The sequence below is a fragment of the Camelus bactrianus genome, chromosome 12 (genome assembly GCF_048773025.1).
Source record: "Camelus bactrianus isolate YW-2024 breed Bactrian camel chromosome 12, ASM4877302v1, whole genome shotgun sequence".
NCBI classification, from domain to species: Eukaryota; Metazoa; Chordata; class Mammalia; order Artiodactyla; family Camelidae; genus Camelus; species Camelus bactrianus.
Window position 1 is genome coordinate 41,005,885 of NC_133550.1, and position 21,409 is coordinate 41,027,293.

Below are 21,409 nucleotides of genomic sequence, written 5' to 3' on the forward strand. Positions count from 1 at the left end.
AGAGAGATAGATATATATACATATAGATAGATACACAGAGATAGACACACACATATGTATAAATTGCTATACCAAAACCTTACGGTAACCACGAACCAAAAATCTATAATAGATACACACACAAAAAAGAAAAAGGATCCAAGCATAACAGTAAAGTTAGTCACACCAAATCACAAGAGAACAAAAGAAGGGGATGAAAGACTCACAAAACCAAAACAATTAACAAAATGGCAATAAAAACATACATATCAGTAATTTTCTTAAATGTAAATGAACTAAGTGCTCCAACCAAAAGATGTAGTCTGGCTAACTGGATACAAAAACAAGACCCATATATTTGCTGCTTACGAGAGGCTAACTTCAGATCGAGAGACAAGGAAGACTGAAAGTCAGGGCATGGAAAAAGGTATTCCATGCAAATGTAAATCAAAAGAATGCTGGAGTAGCAATACTTACATCAGACAAAATAAATTTTAAAGACTGTTGCAGGAGACAAAGAGAGACACTATGTAATGCTCAAGGGATCAATCCAAGAACATGATGTAACAATTCTAAATATATATGCATCCAACATAGGAGCACCTCAATATATAAGGCAACTAGTAACAGACATAAAGGGAGAAACGGATAGTAACACAGTAATAGTGGGGGACCCTAACAACCCACTTACATCAATGGACAGATTATCAAGACAGAAAATCAATAAGGAAATACAGGCCTTAAATGACACATTAAACCAGATGGACTTACTGATATTTATAGAAGATTCCATCCCAAAACAGCAGAATACACATTCTTCTCAAGTGCATATGAAACATTCTCCACGATCACATGCTGGCCCACAAAGCAAACCTCAGTAAATTTAAGAAAACTGAAACCATATCAAACATCTTTTCCTAACACAATGCTATGAGATTAAAAATGAACTACCAGAAAAAAACTGCAAAACCCACAAACACGTGGAGGCAAAAAAGTATGCTAGTAAACAATCAATGGATCACTGAAGAAATAAAAAAATACCTAGAGACAAATCAAAACAAAAACACAATGATCTAAAACCTATGAGACACAGCACAAGTAGTTCTAAGAGGGAAGTTTATAGTGATACAAGCTTACCTCAGAAAATAAGAAAAATCTCAAATAAACAACCTAACCTTACACCTAAAACAACTAGAGAGAGAACAAACAAAATCCAAAGCTAGAAGAAGGAAAGAAATCATTAAGACCAGAGTAGAAATAAATTAAATAGACTTTAAAAAATAATAGAAAAGATAAATGAAACTAAAAGCTAGTCCTTGAAAAGATAAGCCAAAACTAATAAACCTTTAACTGGACTCATCAAGATAAAAAGGGAGAGGGCCCAAATCAATAAAATTAGAAATGAAAAAGAAGGTAAAACTGACACCACAGAAATACAAAGAATCATAAGAGGCTACTATGAGCAACTATATGCCAATAAAATGAAAAACCTAGAAGACATGGACAAATTCTTAGAAAGGCATAATCTCCCAAGACTGAACCATAAAGAAATAGAAAATATGAACAGAACAATTACCAGTAATGAAACTGAATCTGTATTTAAAAATTCCCAACAAACAAAAGTTCAGGACCAGATGGCTTCACAGGCGAGATTGACCAAACACAGAGGAGTTAACAGCTGTCCTTCTGAAACTATTTCAAAAAGTTGCAGAGAAAGGAACACTTCTGAACTCATTCTAGGCGGCCACCATTAATCTGATACTAAAACCAGATAAAGATAATCCAAAAAAAGAAAATTACAAGCCAACACCACTTACGAACACAGATGCAAAAATCCTCAGCAAAATACCAGCAAACCGACTCCAACAATATATGAAAAGCATCGTATACCATGATCAAGTGGGATTTATCCCAGAGATGCAAGGATTGTTCTATATCCATAAATCAATCAGTCTGATACACATTAACAAAATGAAGAATAAAAACCATATGATTATCTCAAGAGGTGCAGAAAAAGCTTTTGATAAAATTCAGTATCAATTTATGATAAAAACTCTTTAGAAATTAGGCACAGAGGGAACATACCTCAACATCATAAAGGCCATGCATGACAAACCCACAACTAACATCTGCTCAATGTTAAAAAGCTGCAAGCATTTCCTCTAAAATCAGGAACAAGGCAAGGATGCCCACTCTTGCAACTTTTATTCAACACAGTTTTGGAAGTCCTAGCCACAGCAATCAGAGAAAAAAAAGAAATAAAAGGGATCCAAAATGGAAAAGATAAAGTAAAACTGTCACTGTTTGCAGATGATATGATACATAGAAAATCCTAAAGAGGCTACCAGAAAACTACTAGACCTCATCAATGAATCTGGTAAAGTTGCAGGATACAAAATTAATACACAGTTATCTGTTGCATTTCTATATACTAGCATTGAAATATCAGAAAAAGAAATCAAGAAAACGATCCCACTTACCATCACATTAAAAAGAGTAAAATACCTAGGAATAAAACTCCCTAGGGAGGCAAAAGACATGTACTCCAAAAACTATAAAACACTGATGAAAGAAATTGAGGATGACAATAACAGGTGGAAAAATATACTGTGTTCTTGAATTGGAAGAATCAATATTGTTTAAATAGCCATACTACCCAAGGCAATATATAGATTCAGTGCAATTCCTATCAAATTACCAATGACATTTTTCACAGAACCGGAACAAAAAATTTAAAATTTGTATGGAAACACAAAAGACCCTGAATAGCCAAAACAATCTTGAGAAAGAACAGAGCTGGAGGAATCAGGTTCCCTAACTTCAGACTATATTACAAAGCTACAGTAATTAAAAGAATATGATACTGGCACAAAAATAGACATATAGATCAATGGAACAGAATAGAAATCCGAGAAATAAACCCATGCAGTTTTGGTCAATTAATCTTTGACAAGTGAGTCAAGAATATACAATGGAGAAAAGACAATCTCTTCAATAAGTGGTGCTGGGAAAACTGGGCAGCTACATGTAAAAGAATGAAATTAAAACATTCTCTAACACCATATATGAAAATAAACTCAAAATGGATTAAAAACCTAAATGGAAAACTGGATACTATAAAATTCCTAGAGGAAAACATAGGCAGAACACTCTCTGACATAAATCACAGCAATATTTTTTTGGATCCATCTCCTAGAGTAATGGAAATAAAAGCAAAAATAAACAAATGGGACCTAATCAAACTTATAAGCTTTTGCACATCAAAAGAAACCATAAACAAAATGAAAAGACTTACTATGGACTTGGAGAAAATATTAGCAAACAATGCCACCAACAAGGGCTTAATTTCCAAAATATACAAACAGCTCATACAGCTCAATAACAAAAAAACAAATAACCCAATAAAAAATGTGCAAAAGATCTAAATAGACAATTCTCCAAAGACATACAGATGGCCAGCAGGCACATGAAAAGATGCTCAACATCACTAATTATTGGAGAAATGCAAATCAAAACTACAATGAGGTATCTATAGCTTCACACAGTCAGAAAGGCCATCATTAAAGTCTACAAATAAGAAATGCTGAAGAGGGTGTGGAGAAAAAGGAACCCTCCTACACTGCTGATGGCAATGTAATTTGGTGCAGCCACTATGGAGAACAGTATGGAGGTTCCCTAAAAAGATAAAAATAGAGTTACCGTATGATTCAGCAATCCCACTCCTGAGCATAGATCTGGAGAAAACTCCAATTTGAAAAGAAATACGCACTCCAATGTTAACAACAACACTACTTACAACAGCCAAGACATGGAAACAACCTAAATGCCCATCAACAGATGAATAGATTAAGATGTGAGATACACACACACACTGGAATATTACTGAGTCATAAAAAGGAACGAAATAACGCCATTTGCAGCAACATGGGTGGATCTAGAGATTATCATACTAAGTGAAGTAAGTCAGACAATGAACAACAAATACCCACTATATCACTTATATGTGGAATCTAAAAAAAAATGATAGAAATAAATTTATATACAAAACAGATAGTCTCACATGCATTCATGAAAAAACTCTTACCAAAGTGAGCATAGGGGGAAATATCTCAACAGAATAAAAGCTATTTATGACAAACCCACAGGCAACATAATACTGAACGGTGAAAAGCTTAAAGCCTTCCTACCAAAGTCTGGAACAAGACAAGGATGCCGACTCTCACAATTCTCCAAAGACAAAGATGGTCAACGAGCACATGAAAAGATGCTCAACATTGCTAATTATTAGAGAAATGCAAATCAAAACTACAGAATGGCCATCATCAAAAAGTCTACAAATAATAAATGCTGGAGAGGGTGTGGAGAAAAGGGAACCCTCCTACACTGTCAGGTTACTACAATGTAAACTGGTGCTGCCACTATGGAGAACAATTTGGAGGTTCCTTTAAAAACTAAACATATACTTAACATACGATCCAGCAATCCCATTCCTGAGCATATAGCTGGAGAAAACTAATTCAAAAAGACACATGCACCCCAATGTTCATAGCAGCACTATTTACAATAGCCAAGACATGGAAGCAAATGTCCATCAATAGACAAATGCATAAAGAAAATGTGGTATATATACACAATGGAGTATTACTCAGCCATAAAAAGTAATGAAATAATGCCATTTGAAGCAACATGGGTAGACCTAGAAATTATCATTAAGTGAAGTAAGTCAGACAGAGAAAGGTAAATATATGATATCACTTGTACATGGAACCTAAAATAGGATACAAATGAAGTTATTTACAAAATAGAAAGATTCAGAGACATAGAAAGCAAACTATGGTTACCAAAGGGGAAAGAGGGGGAAGGATAAATTAGGAGTTTGGGATTAGCAGATACAAACTACTATGTATAAAAACAGATAACAAGGTCCTACTATATATAACACAAGGAACTATATTTAATATCTTGTAAGCTATAATGGAAAACAATATGAAAAAGAATATATATGTATAACTGAAGCACTCAGCTGTAATCAGAAACTAACACTAAATTAATTATACATCAATAATTTATAAAATCTGTAAATTTTATAATTTATGTATAAGTTTTATAATTTACATGTCATAAAATTTATACATAAATCCTATAATTTATAAAATTCTATTTATATAATTTACATATAAATTTATTAAGAATCCAATGTGTTTAGGGGAAGTGAAAAGGACTGAAGTGCCCAAATAAAAATGTTCTCCTCATAAATCTGCTTTTGTCTGCAACACTGGTCTGGGGCAACCAGCATTCTTAGAATCTTGGGAAATCTACTTAAGTTCTCCAAACCCCATCTCTGAAATGTGGATGACACAAGTAAGTACCTTAAAGGTTGGTGAGAGGTTTTAACAAGACAATCCACACAAAGTGCTGAGAACAATGCCTGACATGTCTTGAACATTTAGTCCATGGTAGGTAGATTTGTTCGCAATTGTTAATTGAGCAACACTAAGAGACCTGGTACAAAGTTCTCAGTCTGTTTCTCTGCATCACTTTAACAGTCTCTGAAAGAGTGCGGAGAATTCTACCCGTCAGCATGCACCAGGATAATGTACAGATGTTCACAAAGCCCAGCCCCACGTGGTACGGAGAGTAAATTAATCCCAGTGCAGTCATAGCCCAATTCCAGGCAGCCCATTACATGGCACAGATAAAAGCTGTCCAACAATGTTTATATCAGAGCCTAAGCTTTAGACTGATTCGAATCCTGCCTCTGCCCCTGAACAACCATATCTTTCAGCAAGTTGTCTAATTCTTCTAAGCTCCTGAAAAATGGGGATATCAAATCCCACAGGGTTACTATGTAGACAAAGAAATCAGAGATGACTAGCTTGTAGCATAGTGTCTGGCCACAGAACCAGTCACCTTTATTATTATTATTTCATTATTAATTATATATCATTATTACATGTATAATTATTTTAGATTATAATTATATTATTATTATTTGTATTGTTTTGCTCTGTACTCCGGGGCTGTGGAAAGCAGATTCACCTTCAATTCCTCCAAAGCCTCTCCCTGACCCCTCATCTTTGTTTCATGATGCTAACAGTTCCTTAGCAACAGAAAGTAGTCCTGAGGAGTTGGAAACAATCCTGGTAGTGAAGTGTATTGGAATAATTTTCCCTTAAGACCTTCATCAAGGTTCTTTTTTGCTACCTATTGGCCATGTGATCTTGCAAAAGTCACATGAACTCTCTATGCCTCAGGGACAAGTGGGGACAATATAATCAACTTCACAGTTTTGTGCTAAGGATTAAGAGAAGTTTGAGAAAATGCCTTGTAAAGCATTATGCATTATAAAAATATTACATGTTATCATTACAACACTGCATCCTCCATTCCTTTCCCTAAATATTTTTGCATGCTATATATATTTCATATATAAATGTAAGTTTCTACGTCACAAATGTTTGGGGTTTTCCACAGTTATTTGAAAATAGTGTCTGAGCCTTGTTAAATTATTCTCTGCCCTAACTTTGAAGGGACAGGAATGAACCTTGATTCTTCCTAGTTTAGGGGCCTGGCAATGAGTCTCATCCATCAGCTTCCAGGGAAAACTTTTGCAACAAGATTATTCATACCTTTGGAAATATAATGAGCTTTCAGTTTTTAGGTTGAATAGCAAAGAAAACACTGAAAGGCTAAAGCTACAAAAATAGGGCCAAGTCTCTTCTCAAGATCATTCATGCCACGCCTAGGTTTCCTGGAACATCCAGCCACAGCAAAGGCGCATGATTCACAGCTAAGTTGTTGGTAACTGTGCATGGTGGCCGTTTCCCCCAGAGCTCTAAGGTGATGTCCGGCAGGGACTTCTTGCAGCTGCAGGGAAGAGTTTGTTTTCTGGAAAGGCTTGGACCATTTTCTTGGGTCATACAAAAGGGCTCTGGCATAATACTAAAAGGTACAGTTCAGACTAAAGACATGTCACAAAAAGGAGCCAGAGGAACTTGAGAAGTCAAGGAAAAATCGTCCTAGTTTTGCTTATTAATGCTGAAGGTCCTTAGCAGAAATTCCTTGTTCTAAGAAACACTTTGGGACCCACAGCCGCCATACTGGACAACTTCAGGGGCAGCATCTACATTTTGTCCTCAAGGGGGCACCATTCACATAGAATACAATGTAAATGCTGTGTCAAACTTTTGTGCAACAGGACCTTGCTGGGACCAAAACCTGCCAGAGTCAAGTATCCAGTCACAAACAAAGCCTTAGTTTCTCACTGTAGCTTTCTTATCAACTTCTTCCACAAACAAACCAAAAAACAAGTAAAACATTTTAGAGTCCCAGCCAAAATTTCTGGAGGGACATTAGATGATTTAATGTTTCCAGATGTGCACCATTTAAAATCCTAAGTGTGCAGTGGATATGATGTATTTATGAGGAATGTAGATTTGTAGTTAAAATGCATTGTTGATGATTTATTTTCCTTCTTTCCCACTTAATTTAGGTCTAATAATTCCAAGTACCTGTTACATTCAAAGAATCTCAGGAAAAATATAAAAGAAAAGAAAATGGTACTTTACTTTCATATAAATTCCAAAGTCATCTCTCTGCCTCAGGCTCTCAAGACAAAAGACAGCAGCTGAGTAATTCAGGCAGTAGGTCTGGTGGCTGTGACGCAGTCCTCCTCGGAAATACTGCCAAAGGAGAAAGGCAGAAGAATCAATGGAAGCAAAGAGCACAGACAGACTTTCTCTTTCTCTTCCCTTTTTATCAGTAACTACAATAGGGAAAGTGAAGGAGGCACCATTATTAAGTAGGAGCTAGGACTGAATAGATAGAAACAGGCAATCTTCACAATAAACCGTCTTTAAAACAAACTAATATTCCCATAATAGTTAACTCCTCAATAAGCGGCCTTTTTTTGTGTGCCATACTTAAAGAAAATTCTATTCAGGACATCCTGATTTAACTTACCCTTAACTTGAGTTTATGCTTTGTTGAAACCTACTCATGCTGCCTGATACCTGATAACAAACACTACCTTTGATTTCACTGCTCATGTTGTTGATGTTAAGCTTGTGTTCATAGTAAGTGATTAAAGTAACATCATCTAACTTTTCATCAAATCCTGTTCAAAAATATCCGCAAGCTTAATTCTCCTGCTGGCTTCTAAAAATGCAGAGTCAAATTTGGGGCATCTCTACTAAATGTACTAGGTTTAGTAGCATACATTTTATGTACTAGTCTTACCTAATCTAACATTTGTCTTCCCCTTCTTTCATTGTTCTTATTTAATGTCTTAAACTTGTTATAAATGACTATATATTCTTAAGTCACACCAAATTTATTTCAGAATAAGGCAAGTGGCTTACTTGAATGTATATATTCATATGTATTATGGTCAAACTGAGCACACTGCACAAAAATGTCTTTCTTGGAAATGACAGTTATTCTCTTCTCTTCATCAATGCTTCTGTCTCCTGACTGGCAGACACTCTCTTTAGGATTCCATAGTGCTTAACCATGTTGCTAAGCCTATTTGTGCCTTTTGATAGGTTTGTTAATTAATATAATGAGTAATAGGTCCCACTAAGAAATTTCCAAGTGTCATGATGTGGTAAATGGAAGAAGGAAGACATACTTGCTGGTCATGTTATAACTGCAGCGAGTAGAGACAGCAGACCCAGCCTAACAAACCAGTATAGTAAGTGACAGTAGTAGAAGCAGAGATTATGAAAACCCAGAAAAATATTTTGTTACAGGACCTTAGAAGACAAAATGCTATGGGGAGAGATGTCAAGTTTTGTCTTCAGGAAGAAGTAATTTGAAAGCTGATGATGTGAAAAGTTTATTTTTGCTGGGGGCTTTTGGGGATAGCTGGGGCTTTGGAGAGAAAGAGGTCACCGAGATGCTTTAGAAATACCATTATTAGAAGGCCACTGTGAAGACCATAAATAGTCAGGCTTAGAAATCCAGTTCTACAACCCACTGGCTATGTGACCTTGGCCAAATGATTTAACTTCTCCAAGCCTGTTTCCTTCTCAGTGACTTCTCAGATGGCTTATGTGTGAATAATGAATGTCCCACTCTTCCCCTGGTGAGCTTCTTATGAGATACCATGGTAAACTGTATCACTGCCTATCTAATTCCTTTTCCTGGGAAGGATTATAGTATCTACTCCACTGAGGGTAAGCTTGGCATGTGACTTTCTTAGGCCCTGCCCCAGTCTCAAGTCATTGCCCTGGGGACTGGTAACATTCCAGGTGGTGGCTGCTCCCTCAGCATGGGTCCCACAGTAAGCATAATAACAAAGTAGGAGCAGAAAGTGAGATATGAATTAAGATACTGAGATTTGGAGTTTGTTCTCTGTTACAACTGAATTTAACCTGACTGAAACAGATTTTTAAATTTAGGAAAAACTTTTATAACCCATCTTTGTACATCTGTAACATAATAGGAAGCATTCATATGTGAGTTATATTATAGACTTTTGAGTAAAGAGTCTATGCTTTACTAGGCTATAAGTGCACTTATGCTATGGTCTGAATATTTGTGTCCCTCTCAAATTCATACGTTGAATTCTAATCCCCAATGTGATGGCATTAGGAGGTAGGTCCTTCAGGAGATGATTAGGTCTTAAAGATAGACCCCCTCATGAATGAGATTAATGCCCAGAGAGCTCTCTTCCCCTTTTGCTATGTGACGGATACAATAAGTCTGCAACTGGAAGAGGGACCTCACTTAACCAGCCTGCCACCCTGACCTTGGACTTACAGACTCCCAAACTGTGAGAAATTGATTTCTGTTGTTTCAAGCTACCCAGTCTGTGGCACTTCATTATAGCAGCCTGAGCAGACTAAGACAACTTCTGTGCTTTGATGAGGAGTTGATATTTCTCCAGACTATTTACTATAAACTAAATTAAAAATAATTTCTTACTCTAAAGGAACTGAGAGATTCTGAGATTTTAATTAATTCTCAACACTTTACATTCTTTCCCTTGTTCTTCAAAGCTTTTCTTATTCTGTTTTCAAAGTTCATTAAGGGAATCTCCATCCTTTATACCTCATTTTCTGCTTCTTTTGCCTTGATAAATAACTCCTCCTTGTTCACATGTCACCTCACGCATCACTGCCCCGGGAAAAATCTCCTATCTATAACCACCTCACCATTGGCCCCAACTTAGAAGTTGTCCTTCATAATATACATATGCTCCTTTTTTCCCCAGGACTGATCTCAATTTGATGATATCATTAGTGTCATTATTGGATTAATTTCTCCCTCAATAACTGAAAACTCCCCCAAAGCAGGAGGTGTGTCGAATTTTGCACATTATTGTGTACAGGGTATCAGCCCCACACATAAGCACTTAGTAAGTGCTCTATAAACCTCAATCTATGTTTATTTTTTAATGGACTGTAACAATTTAAATTTTGCTAAATGAGAATAGACAGGGATTAGATTAAAAAGCTCAAAGGAGGGGAAGAGGTTCAAATATCTACTTACAAAAAATATTGCATTTATCAAACCAGGGGTTCAAGTTTTCCTCCTCTCGCCTCCTTTCGTACACAGAAGTCTTATTAAAGGTGTTGATGGATTTGAAGGCTTATTTTGTTCCTTTCAGAGAGCCTGGCACTTTTGTTAGAAGAACAACTGAACCATGTAATTAGCCTACACAAACTATTGCCATGAATATTGCTTTAAATTGAAATGATTTGAAAAACAGACATGGAAATGGCTTTTCCGTGCATGCAGATTTTTGTGTTAATAAAACCCACACAGGAGAGGTGATAATGTAAAAACAGAATCTGCAAGTTATTTTTGAAAATGCTGTTTGGCGGAGAAAGGGAGGGTTCCCTTGTGGGAGGGTGCTGGCGGAGCTTTCCCAGGAACAACAACAACAACGAACAAGTGGATATAAACAACGTCCTATCCTGACATGTGGGTTAATTTATTATAAGAAGCTGAGATCTCCCAGAAGGATTTTACCTTTGTGAGCATGGAAATGAAATCCAACAATGGTGAAGTCTTGCAAGCGTCAACATAGTCCTTGATGATGCTGAAAAGACTGTTCACAAAACCGAAGCTTGTCTAGGGCCAGGGATAAAAAAAACAAGAGCAGGCACACTTTCAGAGGTAAGAAATAAAAATCTGATGAACTTCAAATGTCATTCCTACAGGTGTTTCCCATTTCAAATTTATCTCCTGGAAAAATTCAAAGACTTATTTTCCTCCACTCTCCAATATGTATTTTAAGTTTTTCTTGTGAATGAATTCTTGTTGGTGTATCTCCCTTTTTAGAGGAAAGATATCATTTATTTATAATACTTGTGAAAAAGAACATTCATTGGAGAATAGACATTTATGAAGATGATGAAGATCTCAGGAATATGTTTTCTGCATTCATTTTTTATTCAGGAAATTCATGTATTCATGTATTTAACATTACTTACTGAGTCCTCTCTTGCACTAGGTGCTGTCGAGGTCCTCTCGATACGGCAGTGAACAAGATGGGGTCCTGAGTATATTTCAGAAGGTGTTGCAGAGCTTGTATTCTTGAAAATATGGAACACTTCCCGAATTCACATGTCATTCTCGCACAGGGACCCTGCTAAGCTCTGTACTGTCCCTATTTTACTACATGTGCTGCTGAAGTGAGCACTGTATTTACTTTCTTAAATAGCTATGGAAAAATTTTAAAAATGTTACAGAAGGTTAACTAACAACTGTAATCTATTGGAAAGACGTCAATGGATGTTTAGATTTCCTTTTTATTAAACTGAACTCTTGACCATAAGATTATATGGGGATAGAATATGGAAGAAACCATACTCCACTATGGAATACAAGCCACAAGAACAGACTAAGTACGAAGTTTCATGATCCTCTGGTGAATTTTAAAACATGGCTACTGGAATCGTCCTACTTTGGCTCACCTGACTTAACTCCTCCAGGTTTGCAAAAAGTCTCCATAAATCCACATCCAGGAGATATTCATGAGCTTTTAGATGTTTTAATGTATTCATGAAGATCTTTAAAAAAATGCACATTACTTTCTGTTTTTCAATTCTGATATCTGCCCTCTGCAAGAATATTAAACATACATCTCCTGAGTATAATTTTACAGAACAATTTAGAGACCAGTATTTTCAGTGGTTAACAATTGTGCTAAATACAAATGACATTTACGCTCCATAGAACATATGGGAAATGTGCTCTTCTGCATGAAGTCGTTGCTTGTAAGCCCTAACAACATTCCTGTTGAACATAATCTGTTCAAATGGGCTTTTTCTGCCTCCCAGTGCCAAAGAAATCTCCAAGGTTCTCTTTTTGCCAACAGCACTTACTTGAGACCAAAACATTCATACTGAATTCTCATTTATTCCTTCCTCTGCAAAAGACCCAAATGTTCTTTATTTTCAGGAGATTAACAATAGAGAACTAATGAGTTATTATCTGGTAACTGATAAAATGTTTAGATTTAGGTAAAGACATTAAATGTTAATGAAAACATTAAGGGAGGCTTTATGTGTTACTTGTTTTGATGCCTTCCTATACTAGGAAAACTACAGCAAGTCCAGAAAGGAACTATAATCCTCACAGATATCCGCCCCTCACTCTATCAACTAAAGAGAGATCAATTTATTGAAATAGGAATACTTCTTACAAATATGATGAAGCATTCAAAGGGTCTATTTCAAGAATTATAGGTGTGAAAACACTGGACTTCAGACAACCAAATTAATTCTCCTATTCCCATTTCCATATTACTTAATATAGTGAATGGTTCTCGAACTGGCATCAGAATCATGTAGACGCCTTGTTAAACAAGAGATTAGGGGGCCCCACCCAAAACCTTATTGATTCAGTAGGTCTCAGATGGGGTCTGAGAATATGCATTTCTAACAAGTTTCCAAGTGATTCTGATGTTGCTGGTCTGGGGACCACATTTTGAGAACCACTGGCTTACAGCTTCTGCTAATCCAGGCAGTATCAGCTGTCTGGAAATCGGTCAATATTCAAGCATTTAAAACGTAATTGTAAGAAACAGAAATCATTACTTCAGATAAATGGGGAAAATTTAGAAGAAATTGTCTTTTTTTGCTATAAGATTCTTTGCTTTACAGAAAATTTTTGCCATTTGAAGAATACTGAGTCTTTCAGTATGTTTATTACCTGCGTTACAAAATCCCAATTTATAAGAAATTTTGAGAAACTCATATCGACTGTGTAAAGGGAAGTACTTGTATACTCTAAGTACACTGGGGCATTCAAAAACAAACTCAAATTGGCCATTTTTAAAACAGAAAATGCTAGTTTAAAAAGTTTGTGTACTTTATAGTGGGATAGGAAGTTCTGTCCTGTTTATTAGGGTGAGAGAGTTAGTAGAGCTTGGGGGGTTAGTGCTCTGCAGTGAATATCTGCCAGTTACCACCCAGCTTCAATGCTTCCCTTCCCTAACATCATCCTGGTTTTCATCTCAGTACCTACTCTTTCTCATGCCTTGAATGTGACTGCCTTAGGCCAGTTAGCACTTTCCTTCCTTTTCAGGGCAGCTGATTCAGGAGAGGATATGTGACTTAAGCCAATCCAATCAGAATGAAAATCAAGACTGGTTGTGAATGCTAAGAAGAGATTTTCTCTATATATTATATATATTTCTTTCTCTACAGGGCCTCAAGGACGGCAGCCATTCTTTGTCTACAACAGAAGCTACACAGAGGATGAAGCTGGTACCATGGAAGGCAGGGATGATAGATGAAATTTTGTTCCTTGGCTTTGAGCCCCTTGATCAAACCAATCTTGAATTCTCTCCCACCTTTGGACTTAAATCACATGGGTCAGTCAGATCCTGTCTTACTTAAGCTAGTTTTCTGTATCTTAACAGTCTCTGTGTTTTAACCTTCTGAGTGTCTTTGTGGTTTAAATTTTGCTGGTAAAGTACTTAGCACTATGATGGACACAACAAATATTACAGAAAGTAACTAACATTTGTATAGCACTTGATATATTTCAAAGGACACTAATCTGATTATCATAATAGTCAGATGTTATGAGACAGTCAGAGATGGTACTGTCATCCCTCTTTTATAGCTTAGAACAGAAATTGTCTAATGACAGCCTGTGGGATAAATCAGACCTGCTACTTGCTTTGGTAAGTAAGATTTTACTGTAACACAGCCATATGCATTTCTTTACAAATAATCTATGGCTTCTTTTGCATGCAGTGGAAGAGTGGAGTAATTGCAATAAAGACCACATGACCCTCAAAGCCGAAAATATTTATTCTCTGGACCTTTATAGAAACCACATGCCAACCTCTGTTTTACAAAATGGAGGACTAGACTTTCCTAAGTTCATATAGCAAGTCAGAGGCAGATCTAGGACTTGAACTCATGTCTCCCAAAACAGTGTCTTTTCCTGTATAAGGGAGTACCCAGGATTCAAAAGTGCTCATGGGCAGAGGCAGCCTTGGGAACAATGTGGCTTATCTTCCTCTGCAGTCTTGGAAGGCATCTGCTCCTTTCCTATCCCTTTCCCTGTGGTTCTTCTAGAAGGAATTCTTCGCTCAGAGCCTGCCCAGAGCAGGGCTGCAGGACTGCACAACCCCAGGGGCACCACTTACACAGCAGAAGTCAGGAATACAATGTGTAATCCAACTCTGCTGTGTTACATGTGGATGGTGCCCTGAAAATCTGTGACTGTGGCCCTGCACCTGATAACTGCGTAAATACAAGGTGAGAATAAGGCAGAAGAAACTCAGATATCACATGGGGAACTAGACTACCTAACACAGAAGGTCACACCCAATTCTGAGAGGTTATGTTTAAGAAAAGAGTGAAGAGACAACCAAGCTGTAGATAATCAAAAATGAACAAATAAAATTTCCTTAACATCCTCTGAAAGAGGGGAAACTCCTCCCCCCAACTTCCTTTTTTCAGCATGGAAGAAAGAAACAAGTCCCCAAAGAACAACATTAATGTTTTCCATCTACTACAAAGATTAAAGCCAGCATTACCATCTTAAGAACTAATAAATGGTCCAAGAAATATAAGTGCATTTGCTCGTGAAGAGTTCCCACATGGCCTCTTGCTGCTTTCTAAGGTCTAATTGATTAGTAGGAAGTTTTTGATGTGTTTCCACAACTTCATTCCAGGTCTTATCCTGTACACAGGAGAAGAGAGAGAACAAAACATTTCCACCTCAATAGGTTGACCTGTTCACCCTTTGCTTTGATTTGTAGTACAGCAGGAACAAGCAATCCCTCAAATCACGATTTCCCACTGCAAGCCCCAAGCATAAAGGTGCCTCAAGTTATCCAAACTACAGTTCTCTGTGTGGCTTTGGGATGCCAATTTCTCCCATGTAAGGGATGCACGGTACACGTTATTTTTAGTTTAAAATGAAAGGGAATTCAAATTGATGTTGTTTTGAATTATGTTTGAAAATTTCATGAATCTTTTTCAGTTTATTGAAAAAAACAAAACAAAACAAAAAACCCAAACCACTAAAAGAACCCCAAACCCAGAACTGGGAAGTCTGATCCAGGTTCTACTGGAAAAACTTGTTGAAATTAACTACTGAAGGATTATGAAATAAGAGTTTTAAAGGTTAAAGAGACCTTTAGAAATTGTCTTATCAAAACCAACTCATCTTTCAAAAGAGGAAATTAAGGCCCAGAGAGGGGAACAGTTGTAGCAAACTATTAACATTTGTACAGGACTTCATGGTCTGACCATTATCTTATTTAAGATAGAATGACTTTCCTGAGGTTTCAGTGTGCTTTAGGGACAGCAGACCCCATTCTACCAGGCCTGGGTTCCTTTCCTGCACTTTGCTGCTATTATGAACAAGGCGATAACCTGACAACTTAAAATGACCAAAAAAACACAAAGAAGCCACGCCACACAGAAAACAACTGGGACACTTTTAGGCTGCGGAGTTCACAGCCTCTGAGGTCTGTAATCAGATCAGATATGTGTTTCTGTTTGTCTTTGCTCTATTTAAAGATTATTAGAAACAGGATTTACAAACATAACTTCTTGGGCGACATGTCTTTGGTGGCAGCCTCAGCATCTTTTGTTCACTGCCCAACATGCATGAGAACAGACTGTGTATTTTGCCTATGAGCCACTAACAGGTTTAAAAAAAAATTTCTGAGCCACAGTCTGATCCACAGGACCACAGAATGTCAGACAGAAAGCAGAGAGGCCAGCAAAAATGTCTGATCCAAACCTCTGATTTTAAAAGTGAAAAAAACCCAGGGCTCATAACTGTTACACAGCTAATAGACAGATTTCAGCCTAATGTGCACCTGGCAGTCCTAGTGTCCTTCACATTCTAACTTTTCCAAATGTTGTCTCACAGGACTTTACCATCAGAAGGGGTCTTAGATGTCTTAGTTCAACTCTTCACTTAGCAGATGACTAAATAAAGCCCAGAGTGTTAAAGGAACTTCCCAACACGGTAATTCTCTGCTACAGAATACCAGAATATGCTAGAAATTTTAGTTTCCTTAGGATGGAACCACCAACATATTTCTGTCATAATTTTCATTTTAAGTAATATTAGTTTAAAAATAGGATTACAAATTGTAGAAAATTTGGTTATTGTAGAAAATTTGAGAAACAAAAACAAAATCAGTCTGTAATCTCTACCCTACCCCCAGATAACTACTGAAAACCTTTTTCTGATTGCATTTATAATTAATTTTTAATGGTGTCATATTTACACATTCTTTTGCAACTTGCTTCAGAAGCAAGTTTCAAAAACTAAATCATGACCTTTTCATTTTTCCTGACTCATTCAGTATTCTGTTCCAACACCATGAATTACCCACTTAAAGAGTTCATTTTACCAACTAAACCAGGAAGAAGCTATCAGATAACAATGTGTGAGGCTTTCTAAAGTCAACTTGGATGCACTTCAAATGAATCTTTATCACAAATAATTTTTAACTTGTTCTACTGCCTCCGGGTACATGATGTTCGCGTGCATCTAAGCAGTTTGGTGAACATTATTCAACTTGAGGTTAATGAGCAACAGAAGGCATGGGTTATCTGCTCTCGTGGGGAGGCAGCTCCCTCTGCGTGTGAAAGGAGACCCTGTAATTGTTTCAGAAAGTGCTGAAGGACTGTGGCTTATTTCTCTGGTAGTGCTGAGGCACCGAAAGAGGAAACCTATGAAAGACTTATTAGCTTCCCAGCAGCAAAGGAATCCTGGAGACAGTTGGGTACCTCCCACAGCAACTGGGACATATGCCTTTTGTTGATGACTGAAACCACAGTGACTGCATGTTGCGGAAATAAAAAAAAAAATCAGCAGTCAGTTGAAAAATAAAGAGGCTGAGACAATGGAAGCAGCATTGGGGCTGTGGGAAAGTGGATACCAGCCCTCTATCTTGAAGGGCACTCACTGTGGCTTTCTATGGGTCTGATCAACTCCCTGACTTGAGTGGATATGTGCTTGGTGGATACGCTAATGAGAGGGGAGGGGACAGTCCTCTCAGAGGAAACGTTAACTCTTTAGCATTATAGACCCATTGCTGGAAGCTGTGTTGCTTCCACTATGGTGGCATTGGCTAACAGAGGCAATGAGAAGCATTAGAAGGGTATTTGGAACATATGGAGGATGAAGAAAAGTTAAGAAGCCAAGGTTTATTCTGGGATCTCAGACTTAATAACTAAGAGGTGGGTGAACTGGAAATTTGTAGTTGGCACTGGTGACAAGGAATTGGAGTAAAATGAGTATATAGTCCTCCCTGGTATCCTTGGGGGATTGGCTCCAGGACCTTCTCAGGTACCAAAATCCACAGATACTCAAGTTCCTTATTAGAATGCATTTGCATATAATCTATGCACATCCTCTCTTTAAATATACTTTAAACCATCTCTGGATTAATTAGAATACCTAATACAATGTAATCACTATGTAAATAGCTGTAAATACAATGTAAATGCTATGTAAATAGTTGCTGGTATGTGGCAAATTCAAGTTTTGCTTTGTGGAAATTTCTGGAATTTTTTTTCAAATATTTTTGATTCACAGTTTGTTGAATCTGAGAAGGCAGAACCCACAGATACAGAGGGCTGACTGTATGTGAACATACGTATTTTGCAGTGGTTGACAAAGAGATGGCTTTGAATTGGTGAGAATCACTATCTTTGAGAGCCCCGGTGAGATAAGGAGAAAGGAGTATCCAGGTCTCGTTATGGACCTCACAGCTGGAGGAGCAATTCAATGACTGTGCTAAAACTCAGAGCCAGACTGCTTGGGACTGTTGGGACAAATCCCCACTCTTCTGCTTATGAGCTGTGAGACCTCAGGCAAGTTATTCAACCTCTCTGAACCTCCGTTTCCCCATTTGCAAAATGGGGATAATGATGTTACCTACCTTATTGGGTTGTTGCAAGAATTAATGCATCAACATATATAAACTATGACATACAACCAAAACACATAAACAGACAGTGCCTGATAACATGGTAAAAATTACATGTATGTTTGCTTTTACAAAATACAAATATTGTTATTGATGGCTGGGAAGAAGGAAGGAGAGAAGAAAGGCAAGGAAACGAAATATCTGTAACAGTTTGGGAAAACACATTACAATGTGGTAATGTGTTATGTGGGTCATCATTTACATAGATGTAAATTGCTTGATAAATCTGGCTGAAAGGATGAAGGAGTGAGTAGACACTGACTTTAAGGGGACCAAGTATTGTGTCCTTATGAAAGTGAGCCTTCAAGAAATGAATTTCCCTTCATTAACAAGAACATTTGCTGAAACATTCTGTCATTCCAGTGATTATTCTGTTTCTGTGTAAATATACCACTGCCTACTCACCTAACTGTGTAAGCCATTTAAACACATTCCCCCCTCCCACTCCCAGTTTATGTGTCAGCCTGACCGTCTCAACTGTGAGCTGAAAATGGGCATCTTGGCATATTAGATATCTAGTCCAGTGTTTGGCACATATGCCACCCAACACATACGAAACAAATTATTTCCTTATGGAGAAAGAACAGATGCATGACAGTAACTTGTAGTAACCTTAGGTAATTTCTCCCTTCTGAAAAGCACCTTCTAGCTTCCTGCTCTGAAGGAGCCCTCTGGAGAGCTGGTGGGAGATGCCCCTTCTGAAACCCTAGAATCTATTGGTAACAGACCTTTGCTGCCATTTAAATGAGGAAGGAGCCCAGGACAGGCTGTACCATAGGCCCTGTCTCAGAACTGCCAGGAAAACAGTCAAAGCAAGTTCCTAAAGAGGGGCAAAATGAGAATGACTAATGAGCAAAATTCTTGGTGACAATGGTGTCAAGATTTTACAACTAGTTTATGATTTGAAGTTTGTAACATTTAGACTCTGTCCCTATGGACTGAATGTTTCCGTCTCCCCAAAATTCGTATGTTAAAGCTGAAGTCCCCAATGGTATTTGGAGATGGGACCTTTTGGGAAGTAATTAGGTTTAGATGAGGTCATGAGGGAAGGGCCTTCATGATGAGATTAATGTCCTTATAAGACCAGGAAGACACCAGAGCTCTCTCTCCACCATGTGAGGACACAGTGAGAAGGCGGCTGACAATAACCCAGAAAAAGAGTTCTCACCAAAACACAGCCATGCTCGCACTCCAATCTTGGACCTCCCAGCCTCCAGAGCTGTGAGAAATAAATACTGGTTGTTTCAGCCAACCAGTCTGTGGTATTTTGTTAAGCAGCCCGAGCTAAGACACTCATACAAATGTTTTACGCTTGGAAAAATAATGTGAAAGTCATTCATACACTTGATTTTGAGAACAAGCAGTTTTTCAAACCCTGATTACAAATCATACTATCAATAATATGGCCAATATTGATTGTTTCAGATGTGCCCATTTCTGGGGTAGGCTTCACAGCATTATTAGATTTATTCATCACAATAACCCTGTAAGGCTGGCACTGTTAACATTAATTTTTTTTTTTTAAACAGGGAAAGACCTGAAGCTGAGGGAAGTTAATTCATTTGGCCAAGGTCACAGAGCAGTAAGTGGAACAGCTGGGATTGAAACCTCAGAGGGCTTTTAATTTAGCTCTGGTACTTAAAAAATATCAGTGCATGTGTGTCCATAGAACTTCCAAAGTAGATGTCAACAACTGATGGCAAACTGACTGGAGAGGCCACGTGGGCAGTTTTAACAGAAAGAGGGCAGTAACTATTCATAAGGCCCTACGGGTATTGCTGGCTGCAGTGTGTTGGTATTGTTGGGAAGACAGTCAGGAAGTCCTTCCCCTTCCTCCAGACATCAGGAGTGAGGAGTTAGGAGCACTCCTTCCCTCTGCCCCCAGCACACCTGCAGGAAAGGCTGCACTCCAACCCTCATCCTTGGCAGAAACCAATCAGGCACCAATGACTGCAATTTATAACTCTTCAATGATTGAGGGAACCAAGAATGAATTAAAAAAAAAAAAAACCCACTAGGACCAATCCAACTGGCTTTCCCAGAAATAGAAGTGTACTTTTGGTATCTGTTTCTGTAATATTTCATTAATTTTTCAATGTTCCCAATATGTTCAGCACTGACTGCAAACTGGAGCTTACACTTGTGCAAGTTTTCTTCATGGAGTGAGCTGTTTCCTACACTGTATCAAGTTATAAATTCGGAGCTGTAAAGCATCACAATATTAGGATTGCTTTGTTTTTCTGCAGAGCTCATTAACCACCGGCAATTAGCACTGTATCAATGCACAGAATGGCATCATTTGGCAAGTTCTGTATCCACTACTATGAATGTGATGATATAATTTAAACTTCACATGCCATCTGCTGTCATGAAAAGATAAAGTGGGATGAAGAGGACCTTCAGCCATTTCTTACTTTCTTAGCTACTAGAGGCTTAATTAAAATAAAAATGAAATGCACAACACTCACCACTCCTCCCTTGGAGAAAGGCCATCTTGGTTTTTTGGATTCTAGTGGGTGAAATTAAAGAAGATATATTAGTACTTTGAGCAACTAGTGACAGATCATTGCAGTGCTTTACAAAACCTGCTTTTTTCAAATATGCCAAACAGAATTTGTCCTGCTTTAATTCTTCTCTTGAGAATGTACCAAATGAATATTTATATTTAAGCAGATGAGTGAATGAAGCAATGTTTCAACTGAAAGGCTGGTGTTCTATTGCTCTCTTAAGATGAAATTGTCCTGTTCCTTTACTAGCATATTGTTCACCCTCCTTTTCCCCCATTGCTCACGGGGAAATCTTTAAAACACAATAAAATGTTGAGTAACTCTTTTAACACAGAGTCATAGGACTTTGGGTCTGAAAGGACTTCATTTTCATACTGTTCTACCAGAAACCATCCTCTCAGCATATGCAACTTTAATAGTCTGCCCAAAGTTGAGAATCAGAGATTGCATCAACCTGATAATTCCCCAGTGTGCTTGAATGTAGATCAACACA

General features: G+C 37.6%; 1 protein-coding gene and 1 non-coding gene across 2 annotated transcripts in view; both read right to left on the reverse strand.

The window, feature by feature from the left end:
• The window catches only part of PLEKHG7 (pleckstrin homology and RhoGEF domain containing G7), a 66,948-nt gene that overhangs the window by 22,569 nt on the left and 22,970 nt on the right, over window positions 1–21,409 (reverse strand). The window contains 6 exon segments of the mRNA XM_074374479.1: window positions 7,548–7,661; window positions 10,957–11,058; window positions 11,904–11,999; window positions 14,987–15,019; window positions 15,022–15,132; window positions 20,878–20,918. Coding sequence (XP_074230580.1) covers window positions 7,548–7,661; window positions 10,957–11,058; window positions 11,904–11,999; window positions 14,987–15,019; window positions 15,022–15,132; window positions 20,878–20,918 — 497 coding nt within the window.
• LOC123615155 (U6 spliceosomal RNA) lies at window positions 11,526–11,629 on the reverse strand. Its single transcript, XR_006722713.2, has one exon. It is a non-coding gene; the product is annotated as a U6 spliceosomal RNA (small nuclear RNA).